Genomic DNA, 23,863 nt, shown 5'->3' with positions numbered 1-23,863 from the left:
ACTTGTGCTCTATAAGTTTTAAACTGCTACAAAAATATGACCTATAATTATTATTTATCCACATTGTAAACTTAAGAGGTAAAACCAGAACTAGAACTTGCAGTGTTCTTTTTTCCCCCATGACACTCATATAGCTTCTCTCTCTAATTCCTTCTTCTGATACATTTTCAAGTGTTCTTATGGAAAAGACAAGTGTAGATTCATGAAGAGCAGTAATATTTACAACTCAAAAGGAATTTTCAACAATGCTTGTAAGACAAATTACATATGATGATGGAAACAAAATCCAGGGAGTTAAACTGCTCTCCTTTTTTAATCAGTTTTACATAATGATATAATACATTAATAATCACATTAGAGACAAGACGAGTTTCCTGTAGGTATACAAGATTGTGCAAGCTCATTAATTTAGACTTATAGAAAGGCTTTACCAGTTTCAAAGAGGAGAGGCAGTACAAAGCTTTTCAATACAGGAGAAGCACACGATAGATACACAACACATAATAATTCAGCAGAGATGAAGTCTAAAGCCACATAGGCTCATCTATACTGACTGTTGTTAGCTAGATACAAAATACCCTCTTTCTTAAGTTTGACTTCCTATTTTGCTGCTACCAGGAACGTCCTCGTTACATCATTGGCCACACTACTGGTCTCATTTGACCACACAATTCTTCTTTGACTTCATTTACATGCAGCTTTCTAAAACAGAGCAAAGCTATTCTTGACTGAGGACCCATTTCTGGCATTGTTTACATTCTACAATATATTCAGTTATCATTAGTCTGGCAAAGAGCTCCCAAGCATTTTGGCATTCAAAATTTTTCCAACAACGCCTACTGTTAATCTTTAAAAAACAAACAAACAAACAATAACAAAAAAATAGCAAAAAAGATTGTTTTTGAAACTCCATTCTTTTTAAAATTATGGCAGGTACATTCAGAATTCTTCAGAATAATCTTGCTTGAATAAAAGAAACTAAAAATAGGGCAGACAGAGACATTCTCTCAAAAAAAAGGTAGGAACAGAAAGGAAGAGACATTTAAACACCATTTTAAAAAATTATACTACATACATATCAAGAGGAACAGCTATAACAAAGGCTCTCCTGTCAATCTCTGATAACCCAACAGCTCTCAGGCAGAGAAGAACATACTGGGAGGTCATCCACTCAAGCTTAGGACAGGAGAACACAGAAAAGACCAACAAAGACATCTCCCTGAGCCAACTCTGTGGGCTGACTGGTCAGTTCTCTGGGTCAACTCCTTAGGTTTACTGGCCAATACAAATATCCACAACTAAGAAAACATCCACTAAATCATTTATGGCTGTAGATCAAACTTAGCAAATACAAGTAACCCAAGATCTCTTGGGGTACCCAAGGTGGTTCATGAAGGATCCTAACCCCAAACCTGGCTTTCACATCATATTAGTTAGTTCTCCTGGTAATTTTGATCTACAAACTGAAACCACAATGAATTCCTTTTTTTTTTTTAAATAACACCTCAGGATCTAGTCTTTTTCATATCTAGCCATCCTACTATACAGAAAGCTTATTCCTAATGAGAGCCACTACCATTATTTATCAAGTAATTAGGTAAACACATTCCCTACTTTTTCTCCTTCTGCCTTTACTCCCATCTTGGAAGAAAACCAAACATCTTTATATATTTCACTGATCTTTATTTGGAAAAATAAAATCTAATGGCATTCTAATAAGTTTACAGCTCCCAAAGTTCTGTTTCTGTAACTACAAACTCCTGTGGCAATAGTCTTTGTTATTGTTGTTGGGGGTAAGGGGTAAGTTCTTCTAGCTTATTTGGGTTAGTTCTTTTCTTTTTGGTTTATTTTTTGTGTTTCTGTTGTGCAACCAAAGAGGAAAAACAAGACAAAATCAACTTCCTATAAGATATATAATATGAAGAATATTTAAAAGTTACATCAGGAAAAGACATCTATGAGTCTGATGATTCCTTAGAAAGCCTAAATATTTAACTATAAATATGGAACAATATTTATATAAATGGCTTTCAATATGCAAAGTGTTTTTTTTTCTTTAAGGAAAAAAATTTAGGAAATGGATTAACAGTTCTTGTTGAAATCCTGATGTAAATCAGAGGCAGTAAATTCATTTTGCCACAGTGGGGTTGGGAAAAATTCAAAATCTTTATGTTTCTTTTACTCAATTCTCAGAAGCAGCAAATAAACAGAAAATTCATTTTCTTTTCCTTTCAAATGGGAAAATATTAGGCCTATAAAAGGGGCCCAGATATCACATTGCCCAACCCCTTCATTTTACAGATGAAGAAACTAAAGCCTAGGGTGAAATAATTTGCCCAAAGGCCCAAAGCTGCTAAACAGAAGAGTCAGGATTCAAACACCAGTTTCCTAATTCCAAATCCAAAACTCTCTCTACTCTACCATGTTTCCTCTAGCAAGACTTCAATGTGCTGAGCCAGATCCCCAACTTAACACCCACTGTGAACTCATTGAGCATGAAAAGCAAGAGCTTCTAGGTTTTCAAACTAAGGCTCCATTTTAAGTTACTAGGAAAAAGCTCAATACAAATCTCTAAAGAGTATTCCATTACTCTGAAAAAGTAAAGCCAAACCCACACTTCTTCTCCCTCTCAACACACACACAGACACAGACACAGACACACAGACACACAGACACACACACAAACGCACGCGCGCCCTAACTCTGACTCCCATGCTTTAAATATCAGTAAAATGACAAATCCTAACACAGAACAGAACTGGGTCATTGTTGATCCTAGAATACTTCCTGTCTTTGAAGTTTCTCAGAATAAACATGCTAACTGTCTCTTAAACCAGCTCTACTATGTAAATTATCCCAAAGCCTCCACTGGCAGGTCAAGCCTAAGAGTACAGTCATCATCTCTATCACAAGTGAAAAAAGAATGTATAGCCACAGAAATGGAACTTCTACGGTTACTCTGGGCTTAAGTATTTGCATTACTACAGGTAGGCAGCACTAAATAAGGCGAATTCTATTACTACCAGCACTTTAATGCTAAGCTCTCAGTCAGGGTTCTAGAAACCCTTACCCCACCCTCCACCCCCTCTCCAAAACAATAATTCTATGTAAATTCATTTCCGAATCTTATAATTTTCACACTGATGACACAGAATAGATTTTAACATCACTGGGGGGGAGGGAGTAGTCAGTGCACAAGGAAACAAATATCTCTTGTTAAATTATCAAAATCAAATCACATTACAACAAACTGCAAATTTTTAAATACCAATGGAAATAAGTTGACCAGTTGAATCTTAGAAATCTTATACAAATGCTTGGGTTTTTGTTTGTTTTTTGTTTTTTTTTTGGTAATGGAATACGCAACAGACTTTGACCTACAATAACAAAGGCAACTGTGATAGGCACAGCCTAGGAAACAGTATACTGTACACAAGTTTGTATTTTGCTGATTTTTTAAAAACTTAAATGAAGGATGAAAGTTCAGCAGTATTAGCTCAAAGTGTTCACTCATAAAAACAAACACCTAACCCTATACCTACTTCTACATAACTTGATATTTTCAAGTAAATGAATGGAAAATAATGAGAGATAAAATGAAGAAACTCTATAATTTTTCCTCAGTATTTTATACATATGCTAAACAGTATGTCCTAAAGAAAGAGAAGAGTTTGTCTTTCCTTACCCACGAGAGGCTGACTAAGTACATTCTTACCCAACTGCCAGCAATAAAAATACTTTGGGGGGGAGGGGTGGTAGTACTAGCATTAAGAAGCTGACTCAGCTCTCCATTATGTAAAAGAACCAATTATTATCTATATTGAGAAATAACAGAGGTACAAAATAAAAACAGCCAATGATCATTTATATACAAGACATGTGCTTAATGCTGTCAAGCGCCTGCTTGGTCAATTTCTCAGGCACCAAGGACAAACTGTCAGTTTAGTTATCTAAATGAAAAGAAATCCATATTTTGTTAGACAAGAGGAGAAAATAACAGAAATCTGCCCAAATACCCTGACATGGTGCCTATTTATGAATATGTGTGTGTGTGTGTATATATATATATTATATATATCTTTATATATAAAATATATATATATTTTGTAAGAACAGTGTGATTTGTTAAAATATTTTATGACTAGTAAAACCTGCACCACTAGAGCAGACAATACAAAGAACACTTAGTAAAAAAAACGCCATTCACTGAATCCCCTGGCGTGTGCATTCAATGTGAATAATCAATCAAAACATATATTACAATTTAAGGTTCATAAGGAGCTCTGTCTGGGGTTTGTACAGTATACACAATATTTCAGAAGAAAAATATTACAATAAGGTATCTGATATTTACTATTCCTTTCTATAGTCAGTGCTTATCTCTAGACACAGTCCATCTCTTTTATGTGCAGCTCACAAACCTCTATGGTGAAAGATCCAAAAATTTACACTTGCCATCAACTGTGGCACTGCACACATCAAACTCTTGGAAAGTTCAATAAATTGCATTGTATTTTAATAAATATTTATGTTTTTTTGTTTTAAGCTCAGCTTAAGTTCTTATGAGGAAACCATATCACAACAGGGTTATGGCACAACCTATTGTCAAGACACAGAAGTTCCTGGTTTATGAAAGAGTCTGAAGATGTCCATGGTACAACAAATATAAATATATATTCTATTTACATTTCCTTCTCAGCTTCTCAATTTAGGTATTAGAGATTTAGAGGTAATGCCACTAATATTTCAACTATTACAAACCTTCAGGTTCAGTGGGTATTTTTATTTTACCAATACTAGACTAGATAGCTTTAAAAGAGGTGCCTTGTTTTTTTTTGTGTGTGTGTTTTTTGTTTTTTTTTTTTAAGAAAAGAAGATGTTTATCCAATGAATGGTGACCTAGGAATTTTCCCAAGAGGTTTTTATATTCCAAAATACCTGAAAAATGTGGTCCCTTGTTGCAGCTCTAGCCTCTATTTAGAATGGGGAGAATAAAATATGAAACCCAGAAATGGGAATGGGGGAAAAAACAAAGAAAAGAAAACCTGCTAGTTAACTCATTAATCTCTTTAGTAAAGATCTGGTTGAAAATGCCTGAATTCTGTACAATCTACAAGGACAATCTTCAGCCTGCTAAGCAGCTGGTGGATGTTATTTAAGAGATTCTGCTCCCCTAAACAGTCTGCCTGCCCTAGCAGGCTTCTGAGTAGGTCACTTTCGGTCATCAATGGTTTTAATGAATTCAACTGCTGCTGTGAATTGCATCCACCAATACGATTCTTCTCCCGACAGACAGCTAGCATAAAAGCTACTGATGTACTGAACAGTAGACAGTAAACAGGGTGGGTTTGCCTGGAGAAAAAAACCAACAAATACAAATTAATCGAAAGATAAAACTCATATTTCTTTAGCACTTTAAGGATTTACTTTTCCCCAGAACCTCTTTGTGAACGAGGAAGATTTAAGTATAGTGAAGGATCCCAAATGGATGTTTTTTTCTTTCTATTCAGGTAGCCTGGTGCAATAGAAAGAATGCAAAGCCTAGAGTGAAGAGGACCCGAGTTCAAATTAGAGTTCAGACACTTACTAGCTGTGTGATTCTGGAGAAGTTACTAACTTATGACTGCTTTAATTTCTTCCTCTGGAAAATGGAGATAAAAATAACACCTACCTCACAGGGTTGTTGTGAAGACCAAATGATATAACACTTGTAAAATACTCAGCACAGTGTTGGGCACACAATAAGTACTATATAAATTTAGTCATTATAATTATTATATTGTTATCATTGTTGTTAGACAGAATCCAATATTTTTTTTCTCTCCCTGTTAATATAAACTCTTATACATAGTTTAAAAAATCAATTTCAGAAGTACAAAATGAGAAAGGTATAGCTTAGAGTGAATATTGCTAGAAAAGACATGAAGGATATAATAAACACAGATTTCACTCTAAGCATTTTAGCTGAGTTTTTTTATTGTGTACAGGAGTGGTAAATCTAAGGGGATTTTGCTCCTTGCCTTCCTCAAAAAATACTATGGTAAAAAGACAAAAGGCAGAAAAACTTATTTTTCAAAGACAATCTATGAGTTTTAATGGAATACAAGTTCTATGAGCTATCAAACTAAAGTGACTGGCCAAAAACCCAAGAAAGCTAATAGGGCCTTAACTTCCACTAAAAGAGTTACAGTGACCAGGCCAGGACTGGGGCATGACAGTTATGCCCCAGCCAGATCAAATAAGGAATTCTGAATTAAGATTGGGGCTGTTTTTGGAAGAACACTGGCAAATTACAGTTTCATAAGGAAGGCAATCACAATAGTGACAGTTCTCATCATCACACCACAAGAGAATTCATTGAAGGAAGTTATAATATTGAGCTGGGAGAAGAAAAAATTTGAGAACAGGTGTTTTTAAGTATGCAAAGGGTTCTAATTTGAAAGAAGGAAGAGATTTCTTCTTTAGGGCAATCAATAGAAATTGCAAAGAGGAAAATTTAGCTGGATGAAAAGTATCTTAATTATTAACTATAAATGGGCTGCCTCAAGAGGACTCCTCCCCAACTCTAAGTCCTAAAGCAAAAGCTAGATCATCATATGAGACATTGTACCTGGAATTATTGTTCCAAGTATGGTCCTGAATGAGTAACCTCTGAGATTCCTCAACTCTGAAATTCTGGGCTCTTTCTATCCAGTCCAAAATTAGGTGGCTTCATTTTAGCTTACTGGCAGTTCCTTTCTGAGGCCCAACAAACTAAACTCATCTCTCTGTGTTCAGATCAACGAATGAGTCATCCATCCTCCAAGTCTTCCCATCCATTTGTTCAGATTCATTAAAAAAAATAATAATAAATTCTGCCTTTCATTCTATCCGCCACCTCCAAAAAAAATATGGATAGGGTCTAGGCACCACAGAAGCTGTAGGGCACTAGTTAGGCTAAACAAAAATTTGATAAGATGATGAGAAAAGATGGCTTCTGACTCTAAGCTAAGTATTCAAGTTGTATTCATTTTTTTTTAAGGAGTTAATGACAAAAGTACTAAGTTGTATCTTAAACATTTATTTAAAAGTTGTCCTAAGATATCATTGAAATATTTGATTACTTCTCTTAAGTTCTACTTATAACTTTTAATACTTATAACATTTTTAATAAATAAGGTATAAAAAGCTTCCAGTTGTAAATGTAGAGGGAAATTAAAACTAAAAGGTCCAGGTGCATCAAATGATGCTAAAGATAGAATTTTATTTCAAAATAAAAGTTGTCATCCTAATTGCCTTATGGATTAAAAAATGCAGAACATCAATTGGCCCAGCATGGTCCTTTAAAGGAGTCTTCAATTCTAGTCTTAGTGTCAAGGAAGCAGAACAAGGTCTAAGCCATGCAGTTTGTAAAACATTACTGTAGCACAGACCAGTGTCACTACTAGGAAACCTATATACTGAATGATCCTTTCTAAAAAGATACTACAAAAATGCTCTGAAATGTAAAAAGGTAAAAATCAAAGTGACAGCAAACATTACAATTATCTATGCCCTAGTATTTCAAGTAACACATAGTTATTATATACATTCTTAAAATTACTAACAGGTAAGAAACCTAATAAACTCAGTATGTGTGGCAAGTAGCACAAAATAAAACACACATAAATGAACAAACCACAATAAGAGAAATAAGCATTATATCTCTAGGTCATAGATTCTGTCACTGTTTTAGAGAGAAAAAAAGAATGTTTAGTCAGGCATCTAGATTTCCAGCCTTTTTTCTAAGAACACTTATGATCTAACTTCTGTTTAATAACTTGACCTTTAGGACACAGTCCCAAGTGAGTAGGCAAAATTTCTATACAAGTAAATTTAATGTTGAAACTTAAGAAACATGGGTTATTTTTAACTATTATCATATAGATCAAATGATGATCCAATGAGATAGTACCCACAGTGCTTAGTAAATTTCAATCAGATCTTGTCTTCATTTATATCTTTCATATTATCTAGTTTCTGTTGCTTAAATTATACATTAGCTTACTATTATATTTAACAGTGATAATTGAATGGCCTTCATCAGACCAGAAAAGGCTGTACACTAATCTTATACTGAAAGTGAAAGAAAACATACAGTTTAATGCTGCGGCACAAGTATCCTCAAGTTACTAAAAGAACTAGAAGAAGGTCCAGAGGGCATTGTGGCTTCTCAAGGAGGACTTACAAAAATCATATTGAAAAGGCTTCGATTTGGACCACTAATCTCACCAATGATACCACAAATTTATAAACGTATACAAGGGACTAGCTCACCTTTATCAAAACAAACACCAGAACAGGAACAAAATCATCTGCTCCAGGGACCGAATCCTCATTCGCCAAACTCAGCAGGTTCATAATTGTGGAGCACATCCTCAAGATGCACTGCACTTTGTCCCGGGGGGTCTTGTAAGCACTTATTGTGCGGATTTCGGATTGTGCAGATGGCCATGGGGCTTCCCGAAGATAGACCTAAAGAGAAGAAGATTCATATTCTAATAGTCAGTCTAAACAGACTCAGCACCAACAACATGCAATAGAAAACTAAAGGTTACAAATATGCTATTTTCACATCAATAACTCTTAACAAAAACAGAAGATTGAAATTTCCACAGCCAGAGCAAAATAGGCTTGCTTTTGTTGTAAAGGAGTTTCTATGAAAATTAACACTGGAATACCAAGTGACAGAATCTCAAATTAGAAAGAAACCTCAAAACTGGTCTAGAGTAAAATGCATCTAGTCCTTTCCTGAAGTAGGAATATTTTCTATGACATCCACCACTGGTGGTTAGCTAAAGAATTCTAATAACAAGGAATTCGTTCTCTCTCATAGCAGTCCATTACACAAAAGGACAGCTAGCTCCAATTCAGGTTACATTAAACTAAAATCTGCCTTCTTATGATTGTTCCTGCTTATGCTCCATGGGTTGATTAAGCAAAACAAATTTAATCCTTCTTCCACATAATAACCTATAAATATAGCTATCATATTCATAGATTTTTCCTTCTTCAAGTGAACCAAATCTTTAAATACTAGCTAAGTCTTCTCTTCTCCAGGTTGAACATCCCTAGTTCCTTCAACCAGTCCCCATATGGAATGGTTTTCAGACCCCTCAGCATATTTACCAAACTCTTTTGTATACGTTTCAGCTTTCTCTCCCCTTCCTAGAACGCCACTCAAGAAAAGTTTCTTTTTTTTAGCCAATTAATAATATATAAGTCCCTACTATGTGCTAGGCACTGTCATATGTTCTAGGGCTACAAACATAAAGTGATGGGGGGTGGGGGGGAAGAAAAAAGAAAGGAGTTAGAGAGGGAGACAGAGACTCTGTGTGTTTGTGTGTGTGTTCAGAGACTGTGTGTGTGTGTGTGTGTGTCTGTCTGTCTGTGTTTTATGGTGTAATTTCAGAAGACAGGCTAGCAACTGAGTGGGTCAGGAAAGGTCTCATTTAGGAGACAGTGCCTCAGTAGAATTTTGAATGAACTTGGGATTTTCAAGAAGTTAGAGTGAGGACTAAGGCACAAAATGGCAAAATGAACTGTGATGTGTGAGGAACAGGTGAGAGGGCCAGCATATGTGAGGACTATAGAATGAGGGCATGAAATGGAATAATCTGCAGGAAACTAGAAAAGGCCAAGGAAAAGAGCTTGTATTTATTATTGTAGGTGAGAGGGACTCCCTAGGGAAGAACATGTCACTTTCTAAACCCCAAGTTCTTAGGAGCACAATTTACAATCACCCTGACTATTGTGGTCACTGCATCACACCTTTGACTTGTACAGAGCAGGATGCTCACTTAAAATCATAAATCTTTTTCAAGTGAACTGTTGACTATTTTCCTCATTCTGTACTTGTTCGATCGATGGGTGACTTTTATAGTCATTCACATTTAAGTGCATATTATTAGATCTGGTTCATTTTTCCAGTCTTTCAACTCTATCATGCAATGAATTTGTCTGCAGAATGCACTACATTTTTAAATGCTCATGGAGCTCTGATACATCATGTCAAGATTCATGATTTGTCCTTGAGAACAACACTGCTTCTAATTCCTCCATATCTTAGTAGATAGTTAGAAGAGATGCTATTGACACAAAAGAAAAACAAAGAAAGAAAATCCTCCAGTGGACAAATTCTGATGACTCTCCACACTTAGATTGGTCCTCAAACAACCTTCACACAGTCTAATCCTTGAAGCCTTTCCAGCCAGCAAGGCCTACTAACATCATAGTGTTTGAGCCTGAGGTTACCTATAAATCATAGTGAGGTATCCAAGGAAAACTTTAGTAGAAACATCTGTCCATAAATAAGAGAATAGATGGCTCTGAGACTGGAGAACTGATTGCTCCAAGGGACTAGCTTCCTTATGCAATCAGACTTGAATTTATCCCATTGTGGAGGAAGAATTCAAAATATATTTAAATAAGCTATAAGCATGTTACTAAATCATGGGTATGTAAGTGCTATCTCTCAAACAGGGGAAATCTAAGTTCTCAATTCAAGTTCTTCATTCAAATATCCTTTCCATCTTTCTAACACTGTGTTATTCCAAGGGCCTTCCAACTCTGAAATTCTAAGTTCTAAAGTTCATTTTAGATTTAATAACCAATGTTTTATGTTCTAATGTCTTCTTCAGTCAGGACATTTTGTATTCATTATTCTAATGTCCCATCTAGCTCTAATGGTCCATGATTTTATAAAACCAGAACACATAAATATCTGGAAATATTTTGTTTCTTTTTTTTTTAAAACCTTTACCTTCTGTCTTAGAATAAATACTATGTATTGTTTCTAAGGCAGAAAAGTGGTAAGGGCTAGGCAGTGGGGGTCAAGTGACTTGCCCAGGGTGACATAGCTAGGAAGTTGTTTGAGGCCAGATATGAACCCAGGGCCTCCCATCTCTGGGCCTGGTTCTCAATCCACTGACCCACCCGGCTGCTCCCGTATCTTCTTTTAATAAGATAAAATGACAACTTGTGTCAGGGAATAAATAAAAGTTAAAAAACAGCATTGAAGTTAAGTCACCAATTTAATCCATTCTATATAAATAACAGCAACTCCAAAACTACCTTATATAAATAAGCACCTATAAGCTATCTGTCTTATCCCCATTTTATAGATGAAGAAATGGATTCTAAAAAGTTAAGTGACTTGCTCAAATTAACTGGTGCCAATGTCAGGACTCAAACTGTGTTTTTTGACTGCAACTCTTTCCACCAAATCACATTGGGTCTTTTTTTTATACAAGGTATTATTGGTAATTAGTTCTCAGAACAACCAAACTAAAGTACAGTAGATTCTTGAAACCTAATGAGCAATTTTAGAAAATTAAATAATAATAGTGCTATAGATCTTAGAAAATTAGTTATTTGAAAATTAGTCATCTAAAATTGGTAAGTAACCTTTACTAACCCCTCACCACTCTGGATAAATTAAGAGTGTATCATATTATATTACCTCAGGTATCTGAAGTGCTTTATGATTTGCAGTCACCACTTTAGACAATCTCTGGATATGCTCATGAAGAACCCTAAAAACAACAAAAATAATTTTTAATAGTTGTAACTCATTTCTGCAGGTTTATATATATCCTGTTTGTAGATATGATTTAGAATGATAATACAAATTGCTTTTATATTATATTTCTCAAAAGATATTGAAAATACAGGATAAAAGTCAAGTCTACAAATTGCTTGGATAATAACATGATGTAGAGTCACTAAAATGCCCATCTGCTTTGACCAAGAGATTTTATTCACTACTAGGCATATAACTCCCTCTCAGGAAGTAACACAGAAAGAAAGGTTCTACATACACCAAAATATTCATAGTGTCACCTCTTGTTCAGCAAAAACTGAAAACAAAGTAGGTTCCCTAATGACTGGAGAATGGAAAAAATTGAGGAATATAAATTCAAAGGAATATTCCTGTGCTCTAAGAAATGACAAATATGAAGAAAACAGAAAAACATGAGAAGACATATACACTGATGAACAGTGAAGTAAGCAGAACTAGGAAAACAATAAACACAAGGAAAACAACAGAAATAAAATGAAGAAAACCACCAAACTAAAGAATTTGTAGAAATGATGAACAAGCTTTGCCCTAACAAAGAAACAGAAGAAGAATAGCTCCCTTCTTTTCCCTCTAGAAGTGTAGCAGGCTATGGCTGTAAAGTGTAGTTTGCTGTCATCCATGGTTACTATGTTGATTAATTTTGCTGACCTGTTTTTCCCTTCTCTTGTTTAATCTTTGTTACAAAGATTGACTCACTAGGTAGGTAAGGAGGAAGGAATATATTCAGAATAAATGTGATGGAAAAATAAAAGATAACTTTTTTAATGTCTTAAAGCACTCTAAAAATAAATAAGCAATAATGGTTCATACCACATTTATAAAATGCTGTATGGTTATAAGGCATTCTATAGAAATTATATCATTTGATCAACTCTGTGACACTGGTAATGCAATATCTTTAGAAGCATTAATAATACATTGTTTTTCTCCAAAAAAAGTCTTTTCTTTTTATAAATTCCATTCATAATGGTTTTGAGTCTCACATAAGATAGTATAATAATAACTACTCTCTTTCAGCAAGTCAGAATTTGCATAGCACTTAACCTCTTAACAGGCTTATGGTGCAGGTAGAGTGGAAATGATTATTCCTACTTAATAGATGAAGAACTTGAGGCTCAGAGGATGAAATGACTTGTCAAATAAAAAGTAGAGCTGAGGCTCAAACCCACAGGTTTTGATTTGGAGTTTTCACACCAACTTTCCATAGAGATAGCTACCTGATTTCTAGATAACCCAGCAGATATAAGCACAGAACAATGTATCACTCACTGATCACGAAGAATGTCTCCATCTTGGTTAGGATAGAAGGCAAGCTTGAAAATCCGGTTCATCACACTTCGCTCAATTGCCATCTGAGCATCCTGGAGCTGCTCCTCACTAGCATTCTGCCAGATGACATCTTGAGCCATGGCACCATATAAAAACTGCAAGAAATCTTCCACTTGAGCTGTCTTATCATCAGCTGCTGTGAGCTTCTGAAAGTCTTCAATGTAAAACAACCCAGAAAGCAGGAATTAGGGAGGAAAAAAAAAATCCAACTCTGGCCACTATCCTAGCTCCCAGATCAAAAAAAGATATCAAACTCTCTGATAGTCTCAGTTCTCTGTGTTTTGCAGATTTTAAGGATGATTTTAAGGATGCTAGGGCACAAATTCTCTTGCTCAGAAATCTTCAGTAACCCTTTACATCTAAAAGATAAAATATCAACTCCTTGGATTTCTATTCTTAGTCCCCTAAATTCTGACTCTAAATGACCTTTCCGGCTTTCTCTGGATCTAGATTTTGGCCAAACCGGACTACCTAGCTACCTAACTCCTCCTCTATCCTCTCCTGCTTACCTAGATTTTAGTCTCAACATTTCCCATGCCTGACATATCCCTCCTCTTCATTTTTATGACAATATGTTCCCTTTCTTCAAAAACACAGCTCAAGTACCAAGTCTATCGCAAAGACTAATATGTGCCCCCTGTTCCAACTAAAAATGATCACTTCAAACTACTTAGTCACTATTATAATATTCTACCTTTTTTATATTTATGTGTATATATCTATATCTCCTATTAAGATAATAAGTTCCTTGAGGGCAGAGATGATGTTGCTAATAATATTTATATTTCTAGTAGCACATGGGTGCTTAAGATATTCTTTTCTGATCTAAAATTTGCATGTGCCCTAGGACCCAGAATCATCAAAACTGAGAGAAGAATCCTAGATGTTCTAGTAGCAATGCAATGATCCAGAACAATTTGGAGGGACTTATGAGAAAGAATGCTATTCACATTCAGAAGAAGAACTGTGGGAGCAAAAATACAGAAGCAAAACAACTGCTTGATCACATGAATCAATGGGGATATGATTCGGGATGTAGACTCTAAACAATCACCCTAGGGCAAACATCAACAACATGGAAATAGGTTTTGATCAATGACACATGTAAAACCCAGTGGAATTGCACGTCAGTTATGGGAGGGGATTGGTGGAAGGGGAGGGAAAGAACATGAATCTTGTAACCATGAGAAAATATTCTAAATTAACTAATTAAATAAAATTTAAAAAAAAAAAGAATCCTAGGTCTCCTGTCTCTAATCATAGGTTTCATGCAATTTATCAACAAGTAAAACCAAAATCTTAAATTCTAATCCAAAGTCAGTTACCTTGAATGAATTCCCGAATCTTCTTCTCTTTACTCTCCAGCAATAATCTTACGCAAACTGTGGTGAAGTACCGATTGGCCACTTCTTTGTCTCGTAAAACTCTCTGCAACAGCCGTTCTAGATGGGCCTGTGTGGTCTGTAACCCTTGGCGACAACGGGTGAGGTAAGCAATATATGGGGCCCTTTTCCTAAAAGAAGAAATGCTTTAAAAACTACCAGATATATAGTATGACATATAAAATCTCTTTTAGGACCAAAATTGTCTCTTCACAAAGACATTGTTTTCTAGGTGTTTGTTCATAAAACAATATGCTACAGTACAACCATTCTCCTTAAACAATTCACAGAGATCATCAAAGTTGGAAGAGGGTTCTCAGAGCCAGAGAAGATGAAGTAAGATGGAGAGAAGAGATGATTTCTACCTTCTGATGGGCTTTCACAGGGAACAAACTTAATTCAAGGCAGCTCTGCCATCAACTACTTGGATAATTGGGCAAATTACTTCTCTTCTGAGCCTCAGTTTCTTCATTTGTAAAATGAAGGGGTTAGACTAGATGATCTTTAGGATTCTAAAATTCTGTCATTCTGTGAGATAATTAAAATAAAACCAGAAGGTAAAGTGGCTTGCCCAAAGTCAAATAATAGCAGGTTACATAGCCCTGACTTGAGACTGGTTGTTTTGCATAGCAATAAAGAATATCACAAACAACCCACAACTTTGAGACTAACTCATTAAATATCAAATCCCTCTTAATAGTCTTCTCTTTACATTGTGGCTCATGACCTACAAAAAGTAGATAGTAGAAAATTGATCTATACAAGCCCAGAGTGATTACATCACAGTAGGAGTGTTACTTTGGTCAAAGTGAAGTAAATCTGTTCCACCACCCTCCCTATGATATACACTTTTTCACCAAAGCCTTCACACCCTTTATCATTACTGTCTGCATTTTCACATTTCTTTAGCATTTTCAGGTCTACAAAGCACTTCTACAAAATCCACACCTATTTTAAAATGAGAAACTTGGCCTTCAATCATTAAAGTGACTTGCTTAGTTTCATATCTATCATTTAGGAACCAGGATTTAAACTCAGGCCTCCTGACTTAAAATCCTGTGATTTGTATAATATAACACAATGTTTGTTTTGAGCATAAGTAGACTCAAATATGGACAGCAAATTTTTTTAAATAAAAGGAGAATTTCTCTAATTGCTACACTTATTCTTGAAATGTTGCCATCCCTCAAAGATCTCCTTAAAGGAAAATATGTCCCAGGACAGCTGTTGCAAGCCCATTTCTTCATAATGGCCTCACTACAATACTACTAAAAGCATTTCTCCAAAAATCAAAATTACCAAATTCCTTCCAAATTAAAGCTAAATCCTACCACCTTTAGTCATTTCTATAAAAAATCAATAGAAAAACAAGATGAAGAGTTGAAAATTTAATTTAAAAACTGAATGAACAGAAAAAGTACCGGTAGTCCTCAGCAATAGAAGCCAGTAGTTTCCGACAAGTTCTATTATCAAAGCGTCCCACACAACGAATTGTTTCTTGAAGTTGAGCCATTAAGTTTTTGTCTTGTAAATTAATTGCTTCAGCTATCTGAACTTTTAGGAAGCATACAATTTCATTGTCTAACAAGAAAAAAATTAGTTTACATTAGTGTCATGTATTTACATGAGCTTGCATAAGACAAGAATATCCAACTAATCTGCTGCATTTGGAATTCCAGATCAATGATGAGTCTGCTCTATCATAACGTACACAAGTGCCTCCCAAACTACCCTCTCTCCATGCCTTAGTAGGCAGTCACACTGAGTTGCAGTGGCCAAAAAAATTTCATCATTATAGTACAACCCTCTATTAATAAACCCTTTATGCACTTAGCCAGGGGTAGACCTCTGACAATGAACAGTGAATCTATTGCCAGGTTCATATTCAAAGCCTTTTCAAATGCAGTGCTAAACTTGAATTCCTTGAGTCAGGAAAACTTGAATTCAAATCTAGCCCCAAAAGCAGACCAGCTATGTGACCCTGAGCAAGAGTTACTTTCCTACCTCAGTTTCTTTATCTACAAAATAGGAATAATAGCAGCACCTACAACCCAGGGCTGTAGTGAGGCTAGAATAATATAATATTTATAAAGTGTTTTGCAAATTGTAAAGCATTATATAAATACTAGCTTGTTTCTCTTGGCAAAGCCTTAACAGAAACTAAAATCACTTACAAATCATGATGACTTATCAGAATTGAGAAAACTGGAAATCACATCTTAGTTCATCTTTGCATTCTTCAGCATTTTACACATTTAATAAATGTTGATGTGAATTACCCATGCTTTAATGACAAAAGAAGGGGGCAGCTGGGTAGCTCAGTGGATTGAGAGCCAGGCCTAGAGACAAGAGGTCCTAGGTTCAAATTTGGCCTCAGATACTTCCCAGCTGTGTGACCCTGGGCAAGTCACTTGACCCCCATTGCCTAGCCCTTACCACTCTTCTACCTTGGAGCCAATACATAGTATTGACTCCAAGACGGAAGGTAAGGGTTTAAAAAAAAAAGACAAAAGAATTTTTATTACATCAGCATGGGAATTCTCGCTCCACTTTAAACACAGATAACATTCCTTTCACTTTTTTCAGTCAAAAAATTACCTTCCAGTAATAATAATAATAACTAATATTTATATCATACTTATATCCCAGGCACAATGCTAAGCACTTTACAATTATTATTACATTTGAACCATACAATAGCCCTAGGAGTTAGGTTCTATTATTATCCTAATTTTACAAATGAGGAAACTGAGGCAAACAGAGGTCATAGGATCACACAACTAAGAAGAGGTTGAGACCAATACGAGATCAGGTCTTTATGATTTCAGGTCAGCACCCTCTCTACTACAACATCTAGCTGCCCTATGGTGAACCTGCTGAACTTACACTATTCCTTAGCTAAAACAGTGACTATTACTGGAACCATACTAAAAAGTTTTCCAGAGCTTATTGACTAGCCTTTAAAAATTAAGGGTCACTTCTGCACCAGCATGTGATATCAAAGTAGTCCCTTTGTGGAGGGAATTTTCATAAATCATGTTGCTATAAAAGGGTAAAAAATATATATATATATGTACACACACACACACACACACACACACACACATACACAGGGTAAAAAAAATTATATTATTCACTGATCAAGCAGCACCTTACCTTCTGGGTCTGTATGGTCTGGCAAGCCATTTCTTGTTGAATGAGTCAGTACTGGGAAGGCAACGGAATCTGCTGAGCAAAGTGCAAGCCTCAGTTTCTTTTTGGCATCCCTGAAAAGGAAGAAAAATACAAGAAACTGGTATTATTACTCAAGACTATGAGCCTTCTATTGTAATCCATTCCAACAATTAAGAGCTGAGATGATGCCTTCCAATTCAAAACTGGGCGGTTGGGTTCAAAGTGCACACATTAAATTCAATGTCAATATGGCAGGAGGCCTTCTCCAGTGAAGAACCTACTTAGACCTTTCCTATTGAACATTTTTAGCAATAACAGAAAAAGGCAAAAATGGCCTGCTTGACCAATCTGGAGATGAAACAAAGTAAACACACTGGGTAATATTGGAGGGATCCAAAAAGAACCAGACAGGTCAAAGCTCAAGCTGAAATTAAATGAGAGGCAATTTCATAGGGACAAATGTAAAGTTTTGCACATGGATATAAAAAAATCAACTTCATAAAAACAAGATTGGAGAGGCAAAGTAAGATAACAGTGGTTGTAAAGAAGACCTAGGAGTTTTAGTGGAATGCAAGCTCTATATGTAATAAGGCAGACAAAAAAAAAACTAATGCAAATGAGGGCTGAACTAAGAAAGGCAGCTTCCAGGAACAACAGATAATAATAATAGGAATAGCAAACCCTAATGTACTCTGCCCTCATCAGATGGTATCAGAGTACCACATACTCTGTTCTTGGAACAATAGGTTTAAGGGCATTGTTAAGCTGGGGAGTATCCAGAGAAGGGAACCAGGATATTAAAAGGTCTTGACTTCATGTCATAAGAATAAGACCAAAGGAATTAGTCAGTCAGCCTAAAAAAGAAAAGAGCCAGATGGGGCATGATAGCTATGTTTGAGTATCTGATAGCTTTATTCAAGCTTCTGAAAGTCTGTTCTGTGGAGAAGGGATTAGATTTGTTCTGTTTGGCCCCAAAAGACAAAAGTAGGAGCAATGGGTGGTAGTTGCAAAGAGGCAGATTTAGGCTAGATGTCAGGGAGGAGCTCCTTGAAAAGTGCTGGGACCTCCTTAGAAGTCTTCAAGCAGAGGCTATATGATGACTTGCAGTGTACCATATAAGTAAGTATTTCTTCTTAATTGGACAAGATGAATGCTGTGGTTCCTTCTAATCTCAAATTCTGTGATTCTGTGAAATATAACTGTGAAACATCCAAGATAGTTCTGAATAAAGGAATACCTCAGTTATGATATAATTGGGAGAAAAGAATGTTCTGATGTGGTGATAGGATAAACTAATTCGTTTCTTCCCAAAACCTGTACAACTATCCATTTATTTTTCAGTTTTTTCTTTCAAAATTATGATCATTAAGAGAAAAAAAATTCCACTTATGCCCTCAAGTCTTCCAGAACTTCTGGAAATTTATTCCAAATTTCTTCTGATTGCCTCACTGTTTTTCATGTTAATCAGCAGAAGTGGGTAATAAATGGTAGGTTGAGAAGTCTTGGCAGATCTTGCATATTCAATTATGAGACTGTACTTGTCATTTTGTCATCTCAGACATATGGATAAAAAAATCTATATAGTACTCTCTAAAGTATTCTTCAAATAAGTCTAACTTAAGTGCAAGAAGAATCTCACATCAGCCAACCTTTGGAACTAAGAACTTCATATTTTGTAATATAAGAATATCATGAAAATAGTAGAAAAACTATTGTGGTGTATATGGTATTCAAGGGAGACTAGTATCTCTGGTGTAAGGGCTTGTACAAAGTCCTTTTCAGGGTTGCTTTCCTCTTTTGGTGTCTATATGCCACTCCGCTCTCATCTATGTCTCCAAAGCTATAAGCATGCTCAGCAGTCACACCCTGGTAAAATCATCTCAGCAGCTGGGTTAAACCAGGTTAAGGGTAACTGACAGGCTGCAAAAGCCGTGGATGAGTTAGGGAGTTGTCTAGCATGGGCACACAAAGACTTCCTATGGTGGAAGGAGTGGATGAGGAAAACAATTTGTTCCAATGGCTATGAAGGCAATGGAAGTAGGTGCTATGGAGTGTTTAGAATTTGATTACCCATCAAAAAAACTAATGTCATCCACTGGATTCCAAGCCAATCATTTTAACTTTTAATTTGCCACTGAACTTAAATGTCTCTGAAAGAGAAAGTGAAGCCAAGGATTTTGTGCAACTCTGCCTCATTTAAATCCAATTTATGTATGAATCAAAAGACATCATCCATAATGTAATTGTAGACCTCTTCAAGTACAAAGTACAACCACCAGAAAAAAACACTGGATTTGGAGTCATAAGATCTGCATTCAAGTTCTAGCACCAAATTACAGAAACATGCATGCTCACACAAATTAGATAAGCAGGAAGTCATCAACTACAACTCTGCCAGGGGTAGAGAGGACTACCAAGCCTTCCCATCTGCCCTGCCACTCTACCCTCTAGGGCACTGTCACCTGACTTGCTGGTACACCCTAAGGACCCCCTCTGGACCTTACCATTTACTTCATTGCTAATCTATTGGGATTTCTAGGTCTTTCTGTAAGCTGTGGATTTGAACTCTTTTATGTATTGTCTCCTACTTTAATAAAGAGTGTGGTTTCAAGAGCAAGGACTGCCTCAAATTTAATATTTCAATGATCAATAAACATTTATTAAGCACCAACTATTTGTCAGTCACTGTGCTAAAAATGATTTCTGTCCCCAGAACTTAACACAATGTTTGAGACATAGTAGGTCCTTAATAAATGCTTTTTAATTCATTCAATTACTAGTTATACAAAACAGATCATTTTATCTCACTGAGATAATATAACAAAACTACATAGCACTTACTACATGTTAGGCATTGTGATAATAAGCACTTTACAATTATTATCTCATCTGATCCTCAACAATCAGCAGATGTTATTATCCCTATTTTACAGATGAGGAAACTAAGGCAAATAGAGGTTGTTGTTTTTTGTGACTCCCCCAGGATCACAGAGCTAGTAACTGTCTGAGGCTCCAATTGAACTCAGCTCTTCCTGAGCTTAGACCTGAAGCTCTACACACTGCACCACTATCTAGAGACCTTATAACAATTCTTTCCTTATCTTTAACAAATGAATCACCTAGATTTTATTTTAATTTCTGCTACATTCATCATTCTCTTATTTTTGCATTATAGTTTACTGGTATAAATAACTCATCTCTGTCATTAGAATATAAAGTCAAAAGACCTGAATTTGTGTTATGGAAACTTTGTTTCTCTCCCAGCATCAGTGAATTTAGCAGCTAAGCTGAACAAATAAATTAACAGTGACTGCAAGGACAGTAGAAAGGCCAGATGCAGTCCCCAAGACCCCAACATACCTGTAGGAGAAAGGAGAGTCCTGAGGAGGGGCTGCCTGGCTGGCCGAGTCAGGGAGATCATCAGCAGAGATATTTTGCAGGGCTTCATCACGAGGAGAGTCATGTACACTTTCACTGTCCCCCATAACTTCTAAACAAAACCCATTCCCCATAAAGCAGAATCCTGTTAGTTTTGGAGGAGCTAAAAATGAAACTGAATTTTAAATGAATACATTTTTTTACAAAAACCAATATGGCAATTGTACTTCTCTGTTACAAAAGAAATCTTCAAACATTAAAACTCATTTATATGTTAGAGCTGGAGACTACAAATGAGTTCAGTTCTACTTGTCTAAGCTCCTATCAAAATTTTGAATCTAACCGTGACAAAGCATGATGTTCTGAACACAAGTGCTTAAATGCATGCTTACTGAATGACTGTTTGAAAGATAACTAACAGTATGAAGTTATGAAATTCTATACTAATAACTGATATTTCCTGACACTTTAAAGTTATAAAAATGCTTTATAGATGTTATGTCTCTCATCTTATTGCCATGAATGTCCTGTAGGTAGGTAAAAGAAATATTATTAGAAAGAGCTATCAAGTGACAAAGTACAAGATGATCTTAATTAAGTCAGTGACCCACAAGCCCAAAACCACTTGTGGTCTACAAGGACCCTCATGACTCATCAAATTCAACCCCTTAAATCCAGAGATGAGGAAAGGAAAACGCTGTGGAGTTGAAGTGACTTATTTGCCTAACGTCACAAAGATCATTACTATCACAGACCAGAGCCTGGACCTCCTAACTCTAACTCATACTGTCCTTTTCACTATACCACACACCTTCCCTTAACATGTTTCAGGAGGAGAGATTCACAGATATCATAAAGACATATTCCTTTCACTTTTCCTATGATTCAACTGATACTATGTGGCCCTGGGCAAGTCGCTTAACCCCCACTGCCTAGCCCTTACCACTCTTCTGCCTTAGAATCATAGTACTGATTGTAAGACATATGGTAAGGGTTTAAAAAAAAGAGACAACATTGAGGACTTTGGACACATAAATATACAGTTGAGACGATCTGGATAGCACCAATTCAATTTTCAATTAAAAGTTAATAGCTAATTCATATTTTTAAAAACGAAGGCATAATTTTCTGCTTTCTTCTCTACTCTAGAACAGTGGATTTCTAACCTTAGCCAAGTACCATTTTTAATGTCAAAAAATTTCATAATACCCCATATTAAAATAGTTACTCTATTTATCAATACACATTTAATGAAAAAATACATTGTGATGACAGACTACTATGGATGCAGAGCCATATAACTTGCATTTTATAATTCATGATAGCATCTACACATATTTTCAAAACATTCAGTCTACAGAGAGTCTCTTATTTTACTTTATAACAATAATTTTGTTCAAGCAAAAATGAACTGACAATACTTGAGGTGTACATGGATTCATGTAATACTTCTACAAAGGCATATAGGCCATAATTTAGGAAACTACTGCTGTTAAACACTCAGATACATCATTTCCCATGCCACCCCATCGATGTAAAAGTCCGTCTAAAATTGCTATCAAGCTTAGAATCACAACCATTAAATCTTAAGAGTTGAAAAATATCTTTCAGGATCTTACAAAATAATAAAACCCAGAAGACAAAGAAGACATCTCAGAATATACACTATTCAAATTGCAAAGACCTCAGAAATCATTTTTCATTTTAACCTAAGGAAGTGTGGGATCCAAAGAAAACCTGAGAAATTAAATGACTTGCTCAGTTCTTACCTGCACCTTCATAGTTCCCCACAGCTCCTTCACCAGGACTAGTTCGTTTAATGGCATTCCTATACTTGTCCAAGATATCCTCAGCAGCCTGGGCCTGTGCACTGAGCCTGGGGGCAGGATCATCTGAGAAACCAAGGAGAACATGCACAAGGATTGGTTCACTTACATATGCACTGCCTTTGAAGTTAGTATGATACCAGTAACAAGAAAATCCCAAGGGCGAATTAGGAGGCAAATCTTAAAAAGAGCACATATCTCAATGTTAAGAGGCACCATGCAGCTGCCTACTCATCCCCATTTCTAATAATCAGAGCCTTGCTCAAGCAGAAAATTGGGATGAGCAGCTCCACATCTCATCATCGCCAACATTCCACACATGAAAGTTCAGTGAAGACTTAGAGGGTGAGATGTGTTCCTAAATAGTTACACCCAAATTAACTAGATTAGCAGGTGCATAATGAGCAAGACTTTCAACAAATGCAATTCTATATGCAGACTCCATTTATTCAGAGACATCTCCAGGCTGAAAGGGGAAAAAGGCAAACTGTTCAGACCTCAGAATTAAGTTCTTTTTAAGGAAAAGAAAATACTTCCTCCATCCTTTATTCATAAATTACTCTTCCACACCACTTCTGAACAAGGCTGCCTCACGTTCCAACAAACTGAGACCATGTGTCTATTGGGGTACAGCATAATTGTGTATTTAAGGTAGCTGAGGCATCCCAAGATCAGCCACAGATGTTCAGGGAACTGGTATAAATCTTATCATCATCAAACTGCAGTTCTACTTACTAAGGGGGGCAGTCACTTATCCAGCTAAATAACTCTTTTCCAGGGGCAGCCAGGCAGGCAGCTCTATGGAGAAAGAGCCAGGCCTGGAGATGGGATGTCTTGGGTTCAGATATGGCCTCAGAATACTTCCTAGTTGTGTGATCCTGAGGAAGTCATTTACCCCCATTACCTAGCTCTTACCACATTTTTGTCTTGGAACCAATACTTGGTAGAGTAAAAGTAAATCTAAGACAGAAGCTAAGAGCTTAAAAAACAAAATAAACCATTCCAAAAAGGGCTCATAGTCAAAATGACGGGAGGAGTCACTCATTAACTAATAACTAATTCAGAAATAAACACTGCAAGTCCATGGGACACAATACACCTCCAATGGCCATTTTAACAAAGAGACATCAGAATTGCTATGTTACATTCAATATTTGAAAGGATCTGCAGTTTCA

At 36.0% G+C, this 23,863-nt stretch overlaps 1 protein-coding gene across 21 annotated transcripts in view; it reads right to left on the bottom strand.

Annotated features, from left to right (window-relative positions):
• Nucleotides 1-294: 294 nt before the first annotated feature.
• GAPVD1 (GTPase activating protein and VPS9 domains 1) overlaps nt 295-23,863 on the bottom strand; it is an 89,525-nt gene continuing 65,956 nt past the window's right edge. For all 21 annotated transcript variants that reach the window (XM_007474648.3, XM_056812140.1, XM_056812142.1 and 18 more), the window contains 9 exons: nt 22,632-22,754; nt 20,845-20,974; nt 17,467-17,576; nt 15,732-15,891; nt 14,254-14,441; nt 12,869-13,082; nt 11,480-11,552; nt 8,296-8,493; nt 295-5,352 (listed from right to left, as the gene is read on the bottom strand). In XM_007474648.3, the coding sequence (XP_007474710.1) occupies nt 5,212-5,352; nt 8,296-8,493; nt 11,480-11,552; nt 12,869-13,082; nt 14,254-14,441; nt 15,732-15,891; nt 17,467-17,576; nt 20,845-20,974; nt 22,632-22,754 (1,337 nt within the window). In that variant the 3' untranslated portion in view covers nt 295-5,211. The remainder of the gene's footprint in view (nt 5,353-8,295; nt 8,494-11,479; nt 11,553-12,868; nt 13,083-14,253; nt 14,442-15,731; nt 15,892-17,466; nt 17,577-20,844; nt 20,975-22,631; nt 22,755-23,863) is intronic.

The sequence above is a fragment of the Monodelphis domestica genome, chromosome 1 (genome assembly GCF_027887165.1).
Source record: "Monodelphis domestica isolate mMonDom1 chromosome 1, mMonDom1.pri, whole genome shotgun sequence".
In the NCBI taxonomy this organism is placed as follows: domain Eukaryota; kingdom Metazoa; phylum Chordata; class Mammalia; order Didelphimorphia; family Didelphidae; genus Monodelphis; species Monodelphis domestica.
This window is presented reverse-complemented; position numbering and strand designations above follow the sequence as displayed.